General features: G+C 49.6%; 1 protein-coding gene and 1 long non-coding RNA gene across 4 annotated transcripts in view; both read right to left on the reverse strand.

The window, feature by feature from the left end:
- PTPRN2 (protein tyrosine phosphatase receptor type N2) overlaps window positions 1–17,376 on the reverse strand; it is a 901,057-nt gene extending 883,681 nt beyond the window's left edge. For all 3 annotated transcript variants that reach the window (XM_032753238.2, XM_058428604.1, XM_032753237.2), the window contains exon 1: window positions 17,108–17,376. In XM_032753238.2, the coding sequence (XP_032609129.1) occupies window positions 17,108–17,222 (115 nt within the window). In that variant the 5' untranslated portion in view covers window positions 17,223–17,376. The remainder of the gene's footprint in view (window positions 1–17,107) is intronic.
- LOC131381321 (uncharacterized) lies at window positions 1,803–8,009 on the reverse strand. The gene is made up of 4 exons (XR_009209988.1): window positions 7,929–8,009; window positions 7,167–7,204; window positions 5,786–5,918; window positions 1,803–2,494 (listed from the first exon to the last, which is right to left on the reverse strand). It is a non-coding gene; the product is annotated as an uncharacterized LOC131381321 (long non-coding RNA).
- Window positions 17,377–17,814: the final 438 nt, after the last annotated feature.

Consider the following 17,814-nt stretch of genomic DNA (forward strand, 5'->3'; position numbering starts at 1 on the left):
GACAGGAACGCGGGGCGCGAGGCGACCCGACAGGAACGCGGGGCGCGAGGCCGCCTGACTGACAGGAACGCGGGGCGCGAGGCTGCCTGACAGGAACGCGGGGCACGAGGCCGCCTGACAGGAACGCGGGGCGCGAGGCCGCCTGACACGAACGCGGGGCGCGAGGCCGCCTGACTGACAGGAGCGCCCTCCCGCTCTCCCTCAGCCTCGCGCCCTGGCCAGCGGGTGCAGCTCGCAGACGGGGGAGCCCAGAGCCCACGCGCCAAGGCCGCCAGGCCTTTCCTCCCTCGCGTTCCCTCTGGCACGTCCTCCACCCGTTTCCCCCAGGCAGGGGAAAGCCCTGAGAAGCCGCCTCCGGGCGGAGGCCGGGCCCCAGGCTCTCCGCGGAGCCGTCTCCAACCCCTGCAGGCCGACCTGGGCAGCCAGGCGGGGAGCGGGCAGCCACAGCCGGGCTCCGTGTCCTTCCGCAGACACAGTTCCGGGCTCCGTGTCCTTCTGGAGGCCGCTCCTTGGCAACGGGCCCTCGGTCCTCGCCCTGAGCAGCGCGCCGGGGTATAAGGGACCCCCTCAGAGGCCTCCACCCCACACTCCATCGCGCTCTGCCAACGGGGACCAGGTGTTTTGCTGAATAAATAAATTAATACATAATAAAAGGCTGCGTGCAACCAGATCAGGACAGAACCGAGCGCCCTCGAGCACCCTCTCCCACCATCCGTCCTCACAGACGGGCTCTGCACCATGAGAAAGCGGCTTCGGCAGCTCTGACCCTGACTGACGCGTCTGCCCGCGGTGGGTCCTGATCCCCCGGCCGGCTCTGCCACTGAAGACTCTCCCTGTGTCCTCCGTGCCCCCGAGTGGCCTGCTAGCCCGCTCTCCCACAGCGTCTCCTTGATGTGAGATGTTACCTGGCTTGCCGTGGAATGTTTCCGCTGTAACACGTGTATACTGGCTCAGCACGCGGCTGGGTACGGTTTGCAACACCGAGAGCCCGCGGAGAGGCTTGAGCCTGTGAGCCCCGGTCTCCGACCACGGACTGACCAGGAAGCACCGGGGAGAACCGCCTCCTCAGGAACTCCGTGGAGCTCATGGCTTTTGTGACTGAGACTAAAAGCATCCATAAAAGCCCGACATTGTGGAAAGACACAAACGTGCGTGGACCTGGTTATCTTTGGCCTTCCACTGCTCAGAAGCCCATCCCTGCAGAGCAAAGCCCGGGGCCCGGTTGGCAAAGCCACACACAGGAGCCTTCCCAGCAGCCGCCGCCATGGCTGACGCACTGGCTGGAGCCTCACCGGACACTCCACCTGGTGCCTCTTCAGTTTTTAATCCATTCTGTTTTATTTCATATGATTTTATTTCATTTTATTTCCAAGCCCTGTGGCAGGGCTTGGAATTTTTTTGTTTTTGTTGTTTTTTTTTTAAATTTTGCCGTGTTGGCACACTTCATGAAAAGCACCTATTTCTGGCAGGCACAGTGGCTCACGCCTGTAATCCCAGCACTTTGGGAGGCTGAGGTGGGTGGATCACCTGAGGTCAGGAGTTCGAGACCAGTCTGATGAAACCCCATCTCTACTTAAAAAATACAAAAATTAGCCAAGCATGGTAGTGGGCGCCTGTAATCCCAGCTACTTGGGAGACTGAGGCAGGAGAATCGCTTGAACATGGGAGGCAGAGGTTGCAGTGAGCTGAGATCGCATCACTGCACTACAGCCTGGGTAACAGTGAGACTCTAACTCAAAAAAAAAAAACAAAAAAACACCTATTTCTTTTTTTTTTTTTTTTGGAGCAGGAGTGAAAGTTTATTAAAAAGCTTTAGAGCAGGAATGAAAGGAAGGAAAGTACACTTGGAAGAGGGTCAAGCAGGGGACTTGAGGGATCAAATGCGTGGTTTGACCTTTGACTTGGGGTTTTATATGTTGGCATACTTCTGGGGTCTTGCGTTACTTCTCCCGATTCTTCAAAAGGCACCTATTTCTTAAGGATCCAAAAAGATAAGAGCCAATTTCATTGCTGCTGTTTCCATTTCTTGACAAAAATTAGGAAACACAACAAAATAAATATCCATGGAATAAAAATGGTGCATTTATTCACCAAAGTCTTATCACACGTGGAGATGAATAAGAACTTCCCGAGCCAAGAACAGTATATATGACATGGAAAATTCTCTAGAGTTATTAAGTGAATTAACCTAATGAAATTCTACTATAAGATAAGCACTAGGAATGCACTGGAAAGAGAAAGGTACTAGTGAGCTTCTGGGAGCACAGGAGGTTCTGAAAGGCAGGGAAGGTTCTAGAAGGCAGAAAAGGTTCAGGAGCTTCTGGAAATCAGGGAGGGTTCTGGAGGGCAGGGACTCTGTCTTGCTCGTGTTTGCAAGTCCAATGACTAGCACATAGTAGGTATTCAGTACAATGTTCTGAAAAGAGGTTTCTCTGTCTGGCTGTCTAGTTGGGTGGAAACCTGATCCTCTTCGTTCACAGTGAGATACAGGAAACTGAAAAGGATAAACATATGAATTCCCCTGAAAATGTTGTTTTGTTTGGTAGTGGGTAGTGATGTGAACAACTGTGGGGTTAACTTGAGGCTCTAGTTATGCTACCTCCTCCAGAGAAGATCCACTTTGCCCCACCTGGCGGCTGAGGATTCCAGCAGCCCTGACAGCCCTGACCCACCAGGGCACTGAGCCAGCTCTGTGCCTACGAAGACAGCTGTCTGCTGAACCCTTTCTGGGTGCAGCCTGCTGGGTCCTAACTCAAGTCTCTGAGGCATACCAGGGACCTCTGCCCAACAGCTCTCCAAAGCTCCTGATCAGGACTGGCTGACACCTCTGGAAAACAGTGACCCTAAGTGCCACATCCCTGCCCTTCTCCTGGGTCTCTGCCCTCTGACTCATCACTGTGATCATTCATATAGTTCATACATTTTGTCCAGATCTGTTTTCGGTGCCAGGGTCATTGACTCCCTTAGTCCACCACTACTGGACACGCCACTCAGAGATCTTTGCCACTTAAATTGCTTTACACTTTGTTCTTCAGTAGAAAATTATTAAGCTGATATAGGAACAGCAGTTTCTAAATAAAGATGAGACTATAGTACATATTATTAGCCCACTGATTTTGCCAGTATAGTAAGCTTGCAAGTATGAGTTTATACTTTCTGAATGATTTACATTTTATTCCAACTAAATAAATAAATCTCACTCCATGACATTTTCTAAGCTGAGAAATAGTTGTTAATTCATTCTGAAATGTTCTTAGACTAAGAATCTAAATTTAAAATAGTAATTTAGCATGATGCATGATGAATGGACAAGAGTCTTCTGAGGCACACAGTAATGTATTTTCTTCCCTCATTTTACTTTTATAAAAATACTTAATGGGAATTAATGATCATCCTCTGGTACAGATGCCTCATCTGATCATCAACATTTCTTTGTATGTCACTAACACTTTATACCCAGCTAAACAACTCAAGATGTTCAGAGAAATGGAGGGGGGATGGGAAAGGGAATCTGCTTCCTAGAAATGCAGAAAACATCAACTTTGGGTGCTGAGGAGGCCAGAATAGATTTTTAGATAAAGTCAAGCAATTTTCAGAAAAAGATTACGTTACTTGTGAAAAGTCATACGTTGGTATCAATTTTAAAAATAAAGAGTCAGCATAGGGGTCTTCAATCCAATCCTAGAGTAACAGAGCTAGAAGCAGTCTGGAGGAGTGACCACTTCTCCTTTCTGACTGCCAGTGCTCACCACAGCTTCATGTCTCTGGGGTTCATTCCTTGAAAATCAACCAACCAAGAGCTCGGGTCTCTGAACAGGAAGGTCAACAGCAAGTCACTCCCCATGCCTGGGTCTGAATGTCCTTATGTGGAAGTTACTTATGAATCGATGAAACTGGACCAGGGACTCTTTTCCAGCTCTGAGAATCTGTAATTGATGTATTCATTTACTCAGCAAAAATTACTCAACATATATATTGAGATATGCCCACCCTTAGATGTCCTACAAATTAAGCTTGATATATGGGCTAATGCTGGAGCCCCATGAGACCCCACAGCAAATGGCCTCTTGGGGTCTGGTGCCAGAAGAGTGGGCCCCCTTGTGTCATTCTCAAACTATGCTGCAATTTCCATGGGCCTGTGAAGAGATTTATGGATTAGGTGACCCATTTTAACTATACGTAATCCAGAGATTTGAAAAGATTCTCAGAAAGGAAATACAAGAAAATCTGTACTTCCAATGGGAGCTCTTCTTTAGACACATTTTGAAGTGGAAAGCATCACATTTAGACTCACAAGAAGGCAACCAGAAAGATTAAAAATCATCCTTCGAACTTTCTCAATTATAGATTTATGCATATTTTCAGTAGTGATGAGCACTGTTCTCAGCATATATTGTGCATCGAGACAGCAAATAACCATAGATTGAAGCTCTCCAGATTAAAGACACTTAAAAACTAAGTATCTAAAATGTTATTAATCACATTAATAAAAATTTTAGTGAATACAAAGAAGTTTTTGTATCATCAAAATATTTTAATCATTAGTGATGTTTAATTTCTCATTCTCTTAAATTTGTTTTGAATTTTTTATAATAAACATACAATGAGTTCAGTGGAGCACATATATAACTTGTAAATAAGAGTATGTATCTGGTAAATAAATGCACATTTCTGTTGGTGGCGCCATCAGACACTGAGACACCGAGAGGAGGGGCCACAAGGGGGATGAGGCAGAAGCCTCCTGCCAGTGGGGGCCCAAGAGCCCTGCCCAGGGCTTGGGCTTCCTTCCTAACGTCATGTGTGGGGCAGCTCCGGCAGAAGAGTGATAGGATCAGACTTTCAGTTGTGGCAGTTACTCTAGCCAGAACTGGAAGGTGGCATGGAAGGGGCCAATACTTCTTCCTTTCTTTTAAAGTTTGTTCTGCCATAATTTAAGCCAAATTATTCCTCTGCTACATGTGAGGACTGCATGCCCGGCAGCTTCCTCCACATGCATCAGGCTGCTGGACGGGCCTTGCTGGCACACTGGGTGGGTGGCTCCGTGGAGTGTCCTGCCTACTGCAGGATGTCGAACAACGTCCCTGTCCGCCATCCACCTAGTCCCAGCAGCATAGGTGACAGCCACTGATCTACACGGCAGAACTGGCCACCACCAGACTACTCACCCTCTTCTCCTTCAGGCTGCATATTAAAACAGACTTCCATCCTTTCTTCAAAGGACATATTTTTCTTCCCTTTTGTCATTTATTTTACACAGGAAAGTAGCATCTTTTAATAGTCTAGAAGAACTATTTCAACATTTGGAACATGCTAACAATATACCCACACATGGCAGAATCTTTCAAAATGAGCCTTTGATTTTGGAGTTAGTACTTATTTTATCTACAGTCTTTGTCAAACATGGTATCTTATGTGAAATCACCTGTAACAATCTGGGACATTCTTTTTTTTCATAGTGCTTGCCTTTAAACTTACCCTGAATATCTGACATTCTTTCAGAGTGCTATGAAAAATATTAAATCTTTAAACAAATGTTATATATTCTTTAAAAGTACCAATAAACCAAACACGTCACTTTTTAACATTTGCTATTGACTGATATTGTCAATAATGTAGTTGGCTAGCCCCATAAGATGGGCTTTACTTTTTATCACCGCTCACTGTAGCCTGAAACTCCTGGGCTCAAGTGATCCTTCTGTCTCAGCCTTCCAAGTAAGTGAGACCACAGGCGTGTGCCACCAGGCCCAGCTAATTTTTTACATTTTTTGTAGAGATAGAGTCTCACTGTGTTGCCCAGGCTGGTCTCAAACTCCTGGCCTCAATCAATCCTCCCGCCTCAGCCTCCCAAAGTGCTTGGATTACAGGCATGAGCCAATGTGCCCGGCCAGGTTTTACATCTATATGTCACCCCTCAGAACCTGTGGAGGATACAAGAGGCATATCTACATAAGTATCCAAATTTTTCACAAAATTGCGCCTTTTTATTCTCTCAGAAGGGCACTAAATCAACACATCTCTTGAGAACTACATCTTACTTCCCAAAGAGACAAAATAGATATAACCAATAATAATTTTGTATTATTAGAAATTATAATAAAAATTTAAAAATAAGTAGATTGTTTTATAGAAAACTAAACCAAGAATCTAATCTTCATTTTTAAAAATATTTTCCAGTTAAAAACGTTTCCTTTTTCAAGTGATCATTGTTAAGCTCACAGCAATGAAAAACTCAGAAAAAACATGTTCTCTGAGTTTGCAACATCCCCATTCCATGTGCTGTCAATACTTTCCCCGCTGGAAGAGCCTGCCTCTTACCCCAAACAAGCAACAAGCAGGAACTCCCAGGCCTGGGTGGGGTGTGTCCCCTGGTGTGGTCACTCAGACAGAGCTGTGTGTCTGCAAACACACCAAGTCACTCACAGCCAGGCACTGCCAGCCCGGGCCGCCTGCACAGCGACCCTGCCAGGTTCATGCAGAAGAAGCCATTTTCAGGCCACACTGGTTTTGCAAGAATGAACATCTCTGTAAAGTTCTGCTTCTGATGTCACAGTTTCTCTATTCCACACAACTCTGCCTCAAAGCCTTTTTTAAGCACATTCCAGGCACAAGTTTGAGCCAGAAAAAGGGCTGAAAACATGAGGGGCCCTCTCGGGACAAGCCCCAGAGCCCACAGCCTGCACTACCAGGGCTTTCCACAGGGACACGGGGACTGCTAAGGAGCCTCCCACCAGCACCTCTGCGTACCTCTCCCATAGAGGCCTCTGGGGAGTAACATGCTGCTGATCTGAGTGAACATGAGGAACAGGAACACACCACGAAGGTCCCACAGAAGCACAGCATGGGGAGCCATGGCTGACAGCCAGTGGCCAAGACAGAGGTTCTGGAGCAAGATGGAAATGCACAGGGCATCTGGCTCCCAACCCTGCCCGATGCCACAGACAGCATGGGGCCTGCACAACACTGAGGGCTCTCAACCCTCCCAAACACCACAAACAGCATGGGGCCTGCACAACACTGAGGGCTCCCCACCTTGCCTAATGCCACAGACAGCATGGGGCCTGCACAACACTGAGGGCTCCCCACCCTGCCCGATGCCACAGACAGCATGGGGCCTGCACAACACTAAGGGCTCCTAAGAAAGTCCAAACGGCAAAGTGAGCACTCACCTTGTCTTCATTTCCTCGAAGAGGAAGACTGTTGTAACCTGATAAAACAGACAGATAAAGGATAGGACGTGACCACAGGAATGGGGTCCACCAGAGCCACCGATCCCCAAGTATGGGATGTGATGACAGGAACAGGGCCCATCCAGAGCCCACAGGTCTCCCTTTGGGAATCTGACACAACCCTAAGTGGATGGAGTAAGGGAAAGGGCCCTGTGCAAACTCTGAATAGTGCACCGGGCCCTAACACAGACCCTGCACTGCCCGGCCACCTCCCTCTCCCCTTGCCATCCCCACAGGCCAGGAAGATAGGCACAGCAGGACTGCCCACCCTTACTCTGCAGGCCAGAGGGCAAAGCAAGCCAGTCACTCACCTCACTTCAGAAGAGCAAAGGGAACAACACCCACCCAGCAAGCTCGTTGAGAAGACCAAAATTCAGGCACTTAAAAACAGTGCATCCTAGACATGCCAAGTATACTAAAAAACGTGCTCTGAATTTTGCATTTATCAAATATTACATAATAAAACATTTTAAAAGAAAGTGTTTAGCATATCTAAGAAAAGGGTATGTACTATCTCTTTTTATTATACTTTCTACTCAAACTTGTAAGAAATTTGCATGAATATTATTTAAGTCACCTTTTTTTTTTTAGATTCCAGGGGCCAGGCATGGTGGCTCATGCCTATAATCTCAGCACTTTGGGAGGACAAGGAAGGAGGATCACCTGAGTCCAGGAGTTCAAGCCAGGCATGGTGGCACATACCTGTAGTATCAGCCACTCAGGAGGGGAGAAACACTTGAGCCCAGGAGTTCAGGGCTGCAGTGAACTATGACTATGCCACTGTACTCCAGTCTGGGCTATAGAGCCAGACCATGTCTCTGTGAAAAAAAAAAAAAATCATAGATTCAAAGGGTACATGTATATGCAGGTTTGTTACGTGGGTGTATTGAGTGATGCCAACTATTGGGTTTATAATGATCCTGTCACCCAAATGAGGAACACAGTACTTGGTAAGTAGTTTTTTGACCCTTGGCTCCTTCCTCCCTCCCCTCTTTAGGCATTCCCAGTGTCTATTGTTCCCTTAAGTCCCACTTCTTTTTTTTGTTTTTTTTTTTTTTTTGGTGATTGTTGTTGTTGTTGAGACAGAGTCTCCCTCTGTCACCCAGGCAGTAGTGCACTGGCGCAATTTCATTTCACTGCATCCTCCATCTTCCAGGTTCAAGTGATTCTCCTGCCTCAACCCCCCAAGTAGCTGGGATTACAGGCACCTGCCACTACAACCAGCTAATTTTTGTATTTTTAGTAGAGACGGGGTTTCACCATGTTGGCCAGGCTGGTCTTGAAGTCCTGACCTCAGATGATCTGCCTGTCTCAGCCTCCCAAAGTGCTGGGATTACAGGCATGAGCCACTGTGCCCGGCCAAGTCCCACTTCTTTTATTCAAGGGCTTTACAGTCATCGAAGGGATGATGTAAAATAAACTCCAAAGGGCTGTCACCATCAGTTACTCTCATCATCACAACAAAATCAGGCCTCATCCTTATTGATGTAACCTGTTTGGATATGCCTATTAAGAAATACAAATGATATTACTCTTTAAAAGGTAATGGCAATGCTTTTGCAATAATCTCTATTGTCAGTTCATCTGAGACTTGGATTTTCTAAAGTAATATTGTTTCTAACAATAATAATATTCCATCCTGTCAGCCACCACCTCCAACATTAACTGTAGAAACCTGGAGCATCCAAAAATAACAACCACTAGGACTTATCAGAAACTCTGTGGTTACCAAGGACTCTCCCACTCATCTCAGGTAGTCCTCTCAAAAACATGAAGAACCAGGTATTTTGCTCAAAGTATAAATCCAGAAAGATTATAGGTGAAGTCCTTCCATTTCTCTTGACTTCTAATATGAGTGCAAGTGCAAACTGTAAAGATTATCTGATTGGAAAGATAAGGTGACCTCTCAATCTGTCAACACACTGCATGGAAGCAGTACTGTCGTTTAATTTGTGCTCTTGAAACATAGCCACATATTCCCTACCATATTTGCAGAAATCACCTGCAGTTTCTGACTCTGCTAGAATCCTCTTTCTATTTCAGTGAAAAAGCCCAATTCTGTTACCTTAACTGATGATAATTTCATGTTGGCTATTTCATAGAATCAAGGACCATAACAGCATAACAAAGCGGGCACATGGATGCCACAAGGCTTCCACCACAAGAATGGGTGCTGCTCCATAGGAACTGATGGCTGTGCTTCCCATAGCAGCTCTAACCACAGCTGTGTCTCAGCGCAGAACACTCAAATCAGATGGAAGTCCAGTGGTCTCAACCTTGGCCTGTTTTCAGGCAAAGCAGAGAAAGAGATTCAAGAACTCTTGGTAAAAGAGATGTGAGGGACAAAATGGACTTGAGGTGGGAAGTCATCAGACAGCAGCTCCTGCCACTGCTTCACCTATGTTCCATCCCCTGCCTCCAGCTAAGAAATGGAGCTTGCACTGGTGTGCACAGTTGAGTCCACTAGAAGAGCGGCTATTTCAGAGAATGTACACATTGTGGAGTCAGCCTCAAATTGTACCACAGATTAACTGCTGCTTTGAGCTGGATTAAAATCACGGCCTCTGACTGCCAATTTTATTAGTGGCCCCATCCATTTACAAGTTGAATGTATTTCACATGTAGAACCAGAATTCACTTGCACGATTAACATCAAGTCCTTTCCCTTTGGAAACCAGGTCAGCCTTCCTCCTTCTGAAAATTCCTTCCGCCAAACAAACCATTTATAAACACACCCTTTGTGCTGTATACAGAACACTGCATCAGAAGCCTTTTCAAAATGAGCTTTCAGAACCACGTGGTGACGGAGCGCCCATGTCACATGATAGAAAATTCTACTCTTTCCCTTCACCAGCATAGTTCAGAAAAGAGCAGGGAGTCCCTGAACCACCCCCCTGCCTGCTTGCCACTCGAAACATCAAACCTAAGCAGAACTACTCTTAAATAAATGTTCTTAGGAAAGTAATCCCTCTCTCATCCCTTATTCTGAAGTGGGTTTTTGTTATGACAAGTCTGAGATGAGAGCTCACTTCTTTGGTGTTTGTGTCACCATATTTTTAAAAACCTGATGGAAGCCCAGAAAGCATTCAGAACATAACATTTTTATGGACACATCAAGTAGTGAATCCTACGGGTGGCATTTTCATTCCCTGCCATTATGGGAAGGTCAAAAGTCTCCAAAAATAAGTCGTCCATTTCCAAACATCAAAATTCCCTCAGAGAGGCACACCAAATATTTGAATCTGATACCCAAAACAAAACCCAACTCAGAAAATCAATCCCCTGCTGGTGCCAAAGAGCACTTTAAAATCTCCATGGCCTGAGGTTGAGAAGCTCCGAGGAGAAAGGCAGTTTGACAAGTGAAATGGTCCCCACTCCTGTAAGAACGAGACAGATGTCCTTGTTCTGTGCAACCAGAGAGACATGTTCTGGCAGCACGTAGAATCCTCGGCCCATACTGGGATGACCACTGGGAGAGAAAGGAGGCTCCAGAGACCTAGGACCCCATGCCAGCACTATCCACCGGGTGTCCTGTGGTACATTCCTTAACCACTCCAAGCCTCAGTCTTTCCAGCTGTAAATTGAAGATAGAAATACCTATATGGGTTATTCTGGGGAATACATGTCAGCGCACATGGAAGGCTCAGGGGTTCAAGATTTAGGGGTACCCAGAGGTACAGGGATGGGAGAGGCTGTCACTGTGAAGGGAGCACACTGGGACGTTTTGGGGGTGATGGAATGATCCATACCCTGACAGAGGTGGCGGCCACCTGAATCTATATGTAACACAGTACACCAAAAAAAGTCCATTTTACTTTATGATAATTTAAAATTAAATTTTAAAAAGAAAGCTCCAGAATCGGTTTTGTAACTATTAGTTCATCCCCTGTCACCTGCCATGGCCTTGAATCACCCTCACAAGACACAGTCCTAGTCCTGGCACTACCCAGGGAATGCCCTTGGTTTTCTGAATCCCAGTTAGGACTATTGGAGGGAACAGACAAAAACAAAGGAAGTGAAATGCCCTCTTACCACCTCCAGAGATGAGAGTTAACACTGAGTAACTGTCACCAAACGCTCATCATCTCGTTTCTTTTCGTTACACACACAGAAGCCGTTCAAGACAAATGCAGCTCGGTAGTCCGAGGTCCAGTTTTCCAGCCGCCTGCAAGAGCCACCCACTTACCAGCCTCGTGAGGCAGAGTGACAAACAAAAAAGGTATTTAAAATGTGCAGAAGCAGGTGTTTCCAAGGGAGCCTCACCCATTTTTACTTCCTGATCTAGGTATTTAAATAGTGGCTGTGGCAGAGTTCTTAGAGATAACAGGAATTAAAAGAAAAAAATGCCCTTCCTTCAACACACTGTTTCCACACTGTTTCCAAGCAGCAGAAAAGTGGATTAACTGTTTTCTGCTTCTCAGGTTTTCTGGCCTTCTATCAACTAAGATTAAAAAATAAGTCCAGCTGGGTCTACATTTATGAAGGTCAGCTTAAACTAATGTGGAAAGAGCTGCCAGGTGCTTTTATGTGGTGTAGAGGGTTATCTGCCATGAATTTAGCTGTTTGCTTTCTCTGAGAAGTGGAACATCATGTCAGGGAAGATAAGAGAGGTTCTTAGCTGAGGTGCATCTGGCCTTCGTCTCTTGGGATTCGGCTGGATGAAAACCCTTTCTGCCATTTCTTAAGCTTTTTCTGCACCTCTCCACACACAAACAATCCTTAAACCCGGTCGGGCACAGTGGCTATGCATGTAATCCCAGCACTTTGAGAGGCCAAGGCAGGAGGATCACCTGAGGCCAGGAGTTTAAGACCAGCCTGGGCAACATAGCAAGAACCTCATCTCTAAAAAGAAAAAACAATTATTCATTTTTAATTTTTTTTTGCTCGTTTTTTAGTTATTATATTTATTCATGAACCCAAACTAAGACAAAACTTTTTTTAATTAGCCTGGTGCAGAGGCATGCGCATGTAGTCCCAGCTATTCAGAGGCTAAGATGGGTGGATTGCTTGAGCCCAGGAGCTCGAGGCTGCAGTGAGCCATGATTGCGCCATTGTACTCCAGCCTGGGTGACAAAGTGAGACTCCATCTCAAAAAAAAAAAAAAAAAGAATCCTTAAACTGGTAATATTTGCAATATCCAGGCATATCTTAGATATCTGTCGCCCAATGCCAGGGAGCTATTACTAGTTTGGGCCACGTTTGGCTGCAAACACTTTTTCATAAGGAATTTGAAATTCTAAGGTAACCCTCCAAGAGGCAGTGGTCATGGCTCGCCCGCAAATCCAGTTGCATTGAGTGGAACTTTCTTAATGAGACCATGTCTGATGACAGCTTAGCTGCACCCTGTGTCTCCTTGAGGCTTCACTCCCCTTCCTAGTCCCATATTCCTCACTTTCAAAATCTAAAGAAAAGTCGATGAGTAATTGCATCCAAAAATTAGGTAATAGTGCATGAACACTAGGACAAAACAAACCCAGAATGCAGAAATTATTGTCACATAAAAGGATCAGTGTTACCACAAAGTTCATCAGAAGATGGGGCCTTGGGATGTTGAGCCTTGGGCTGCACATCACACCACCTAACCTTAGTCCTGTGTACCCTGTGTCAATAGCCCTATTCTTCACAGGAAGCTGGAGACCCAACATGCTGACACGTCTCAGAGCACACAGAGATTCCCGCTGTACGCCATGACGGGGCCCAACACCATCTCGGAGTAAAGCAGAGAGAGGACTATGACAAAGTGTTTGCCCACCCCCACCTCCCTGGCAGGCACCCCTGACCTTAATCACCAGGTACAAAAACAAATCAGCTTGGAAGAAGAGCTGCCAGATGCTGAAACACATAGCTAAGCTCAGCACTGAGAAGAAGTCATTTTAAAAGCTCTTCCATTCCCTGCCCATCCCTTCTGAGCCTGACACCCTACATCCTGCTTCCTGAATCTAGCTTCATGAGTGAGCCCATTGTCTGGCACCTCCTTCTTCCAGAAGCCCAGGGTTTACAACACACCCCATTCCTTCTGCCCAGAACATCAGCCCTTAGGCTGATGGAGACTGAGGAGGAGAGACAGGGAACAACAGGCAGAGAAGCTCACAGATGTGCAAGGAGCAGGCTCTTCTTGGGGGAAGGGGCAGGTTGCTCATTACCATCCAACCAAACAGAATCAAAGGCTCTGGACCCCAAGAAGTAAAGATAGATTTGTGCTTTTGCGGCAGTAAGGATCCTTTGATTTAAAAATAAACAATCACGCCATCTCCTTCACAAAGCCAGCAGAGTCCTGCTCTGATGGCTCTGCCTCTCAGCTCTGTGTGGGCTCCCTGGTGAATGAAAAGTCTGTGTAGGCAAATCGGAAGGCCAAAACAAAGGAGCAAAATGAACAATCTCCTGTCTTCACAGCCAGGTGCACCCACTGGTTCTGAATCTGGATTCTCCAAGCAAAATCTGCATGAAAGCCTGACTCTATCATTGGCAAATGAAAGTTGTGCTTCTTTAGCAAAAGGAAGGGTGGGCCCTTAGAAAACTGCCCCCCTAAACATAGGGGCTACCTGAGCAGGTTCACAAGTCAGCCTCCATGTAACTGAAGAACAGCGTAAAGCCCTTAACAAAGGGCTTATGTTCAAGTTAAACTTAAGGAAAAAGCACTGAGACCTGCACAAAGGATGCCCTGAAATCACAGAGAAAGGCGGGCCGGTGGGGAGGAAAACTGAAAGACTGAAGCATATGAAGAAAAGACCATCAGGATGTCTGAACAGCCCTGCATAACACACCAGTGTTATTTTGGCTACAAGCAAAGCTGAATCGTGTCACTAGAAAGGATGCCATGTTCCCCTATGTTCGGCTTCGATAATGGTCTCACAGATAATTAATTAATGCCATAAGGGAGCCCTTCCGACCAGAAAGGAACAGGCAGAGTGGGTGATGAGAGGGCAGGAAACTAAATAAATCAGGGGAAAAGAGTGTCCTTTAAGAGAGGAAGCAGTGAGACTTCCACTACCATGGGGTGCTGCCAACAGCTGTTCTGGAAATAAGTCAGCATCGTGGAGTGCAGCTCAAGGCCACGAGAATAAACTCAGAGACGGTAGTTATCGACTCTGGGTTTCATCAAGAGCTCCTTCACTATCAACATGAGAAGGGCCCCTTGCTCAAGACAAGGCATCCTATATAAAAAGAATTGGTCTTTAGGTCTCGTTAACATCAACCCCTAGTTCTAAACTACAAGGCTTTTTGACGTAACAGAGGAGCAAAAACTTGGATCTCCTTGAACCACATGTGCTCTGGAGGCCTCAACGTGAAGTTGAATCTTAGCAGGTAAATAAATAAATAGATTACAAATGGCACAGCTGGGCCAGATTTAAGGCCGCTCTGTGCATCTTTAATCGAGCCTCATTATTTGGAACAATGCAGTTGGCGTGACCATTGCCAAACAAGATCCAGACACGAGAGAAAGAAAAATGGCAGCACCTGCCGGGTAAGCAAGCTTCTCGCATTCTCTGTGGATTGTGTTCTGACAAAATGGCAGCAACCCTGAGTGAGGATGGTACAAGGTGGAGGGGACATAGGTAGCTGACACACGGCCACATTCTGCCCCAAGGTGGCTCCCGCAATGGGAGGAGCACACATACATCTCACTCTTTGTCTATACCACTGGGGCAGTTTCCAATTACCTGAGAATGTAGGTGATGCCTTTCACCTGGAGTCCTTCAAACAATTTGAACCACGTCTGGATCCTTAATGTTTTCCCACAAAATGAGTGAGTCCATAAGTCTCCTAATGACACAGCCTTCTGTTACCAGTCACACCGTATCAGGGCCGAGGGAAACATGGCACCAGTTTTAATTATATGAGTCAACTTTGCTGGCAGCCAAAATAACACTGCTGCATTGGGCATTATCATTCAGTTTAGCAGCCTTCCTCTCTTCATGCACTTCCATCTTTGGGTTTTCCTTTGCTGCCTCTCTCAGCTACCCCCCACCTTTCTGACTTTCTCTGTGATTTTGGAAGAATGCTGTGAACTGGCCATTGCAATGGCAAGGAAGGCAGTCAAGGACCAGCCTCCAGCTCACACCATAATGACCTACCTTCCCTGGGACACTCCACGCCCATGTGTGCTTCATGTGTAGGTGAAGGGCGGCACTTGGCCTCAAAGCAAACAACTCTCCCATAAGGTGACTGGCCAGGTCAAGCCCGCTGGAGGAAGGAATACAACCCCAGCAAGAGGCCACTGGTGCACAGCTGGGCCTTCTTTCCTGATAGGGGGCAAGGCACCAGGAGGAGGCAGAGTGAGCAAGGCCCCCAAGCTTCCCATGCAGGACTCATCCGTGCTCCAGCATGGAAGGGTGAGGGCTTCACCTGGGCCCTGGGGGCACAGTGACTGGGCTAGATTCCAGAGGTGCGGGACCAGCACAGACACTCCCTCCCAGGACTCCAAGGCAGGTGAGCAAGGACCTCCTTTCCCAGAGCCTGTGTTCCTTCTAACAGAGACAAGCAGGTTAGGGAGTGTGAGGAGACCTCAAGGCAAGGGAGGAATTCAGGAGACTCTGGCTTGAGGGAGGGGAGCGTCAACTCAGGAGTCCAGGGAGACTGTGTCAAGACACCTGGTTCTCTGCAGTTTTTGTTTGTTTGGGATTTTGACGATAAAGCACTACTGGAGACCAGAAGGGCCTAGAGGCAGAGAGGAAGGTGCCGGAGCCCAGCCGCGCTGAGGTGGGTGCAGGCGGCGCTGGGCAGCGGCGAAGGACCCCCCTCCGTCCCCGCCTGCGTTTGCTTCTGCGCCCCGTGGACACCGATTATCCTAACCTGTCATGTGTAATTCTGGCCCCGAAGCCGCCTGGAAACATTGGCTTTATGGTAAATCTTCTTAATAAACAAGATTAGCAGGAAAGGAGGTGCCGGGGACTGGAGGTTTTATGGGTTTAAAACAGGGGCGTCCGCCTGGGTAAGCAGCGGCTTCCACTCCCTCGCTGCCGTGAAGCTGCCGCCCTCCCTTTCCTCCCGCGGCTGCCACGGAGGAAAAATGTCCTCTGATTTCGGCGGCGCTGCCCGCGGGGGGTGCGGGGGACGCAGGTAGAAGCGGGTGCAGCGGGACATCCGAGGCCCGGCCCCTCGCGGCACACGCGGCGCAAACACCAGCGGGGGGCGCACCCACGCCGGACCAGGGCCGCGCGCTCCAGGGCCAGGGGAGTGCCGAGTGGCGGGGCTAGGGGCGTGAGGCCAAGGAGCTGGGGGAGAGGCAGCAGGCGACGCCGGGGAGGAAACTGAGGCAGGGGCGCGAGACCTGCTCGGAGCCACCAGTGAGGACAGAGAGGCGCGCGACCCGTGGCCGGGGGCTTGCGATCCAGAGCCTGGGGGTGTCGCGCTGGAACCCCGAGACCCCCGGAGCCCCCGACCTGCTTGCCAAGGCGCGCTCCCCACTCACTGAGGCGCCCCTCCCCCCGCGCCCCGTCACTCACCAAGGCGCCCCTCCCCCAAACCCCCCTCATTGAGGCGCCCCTCCCCCCACGCCCCGCATTCATTGAGGCGCCTCTCCCCCCACGCCCCCCACTCACTCATTGCGGCGCCCCTCCCCCCACGCCCCCCACTCACTCATTGAGGCGCCCCTCCCCCCACGCCCCCCACTCATTCATTGAGGCGTCCCTCCCCCAGAACCTCTCACTCGGAGGCGCCCCTCCCCCAACGCCCCCACTCATTTATTGAGGCGCCCTTCCTGCACGCCCCCTCACTCAGAGGCACCCCTCCCCGCAACCCCCTCACTGAGGCGCCGCCCCTCCCCCCGAACTCCTCACGGTGGCGCCTCTCCCCACCCCGACCCCCTCACGGAGGCGCCCCTCTCACAACGCCCCCAACTAATTCATTGAGACGCCCCTCCCCCCGCGCCCCCCACTCACCCAGACGCCCCGGGAGCTGCCGGCCGCGGGGGACGGACGAGGGGGCGGCAGGCAGGACGCGTGGCGGCAGCAGCAGCGGTAGCAGCAGCAGCAGCAGCAGAAGCGGCGGCCCCATCCCCGCGGCCTGGCCGGCGGCGCTCAGTCCATGGCCGCGCGGGAGGCGGTGGGAGGCGGCCGAGTCCGGGCCCAGGGAGGCGCGCGCCGCCAGCTCCTCCCGCCGCGCCTCTCGCGCTCTTGCGGCGACGCCGGGCCGAGCTTCAGCACCGGACAGCGCCCGGCCCCGCCCCGGCCCCGCCCTGGGCCCGCCCCCGTCTGCAGGGCCCCGCCCCCGGACGCGCGTTCGCCCTCAGGCCACGCCCCCTGCCAGCCCCGCTCGCCCCGGCCACGCCCCCCGCCCGCCCGGCTCCCTTCCCTGCACACTCGCGGGCGCCGCGGCCCGGAGCCCCACGCCCGGCCCTGGACTCCCCCGCCCCAGCTCGCGCCCCTCCCCGCTCGGAACGCCTCGTCCGCCCCCGCGCGTCCCCTCCCACTTGCATTCCTGCCCCCCGCCTGGCCCTCCGATCCCCTCCCCGCCCGCCACCGCTCCCCGCCCGGCCCGGTGCTGGGGGTTGCACTGTCCCTGGGGACGGCGGGGGCCTAAGCCGCGCCCTTGGCCCGGACGCAAAGGCCCGAACCTACTCTGCTGGGGACCTGGGCAGGCGGCCTCT

Source organism: Hylobates moloch, unplaced genomic scaffold, assembly GCF_009828535.3.
Source record: "Hylobates moloch isolate HMO894 unplaced genomic scaffold, HMol_V3 SCAFFOLD_1, whole genome shotgun sequence".
In the NCBI taxonomy this organism is placed as follows: Eukaryota; Metazoa; Chordata; class Mammalia; order Primates; family Hylobatidae; genus Hylobates; species Hylobates moloch.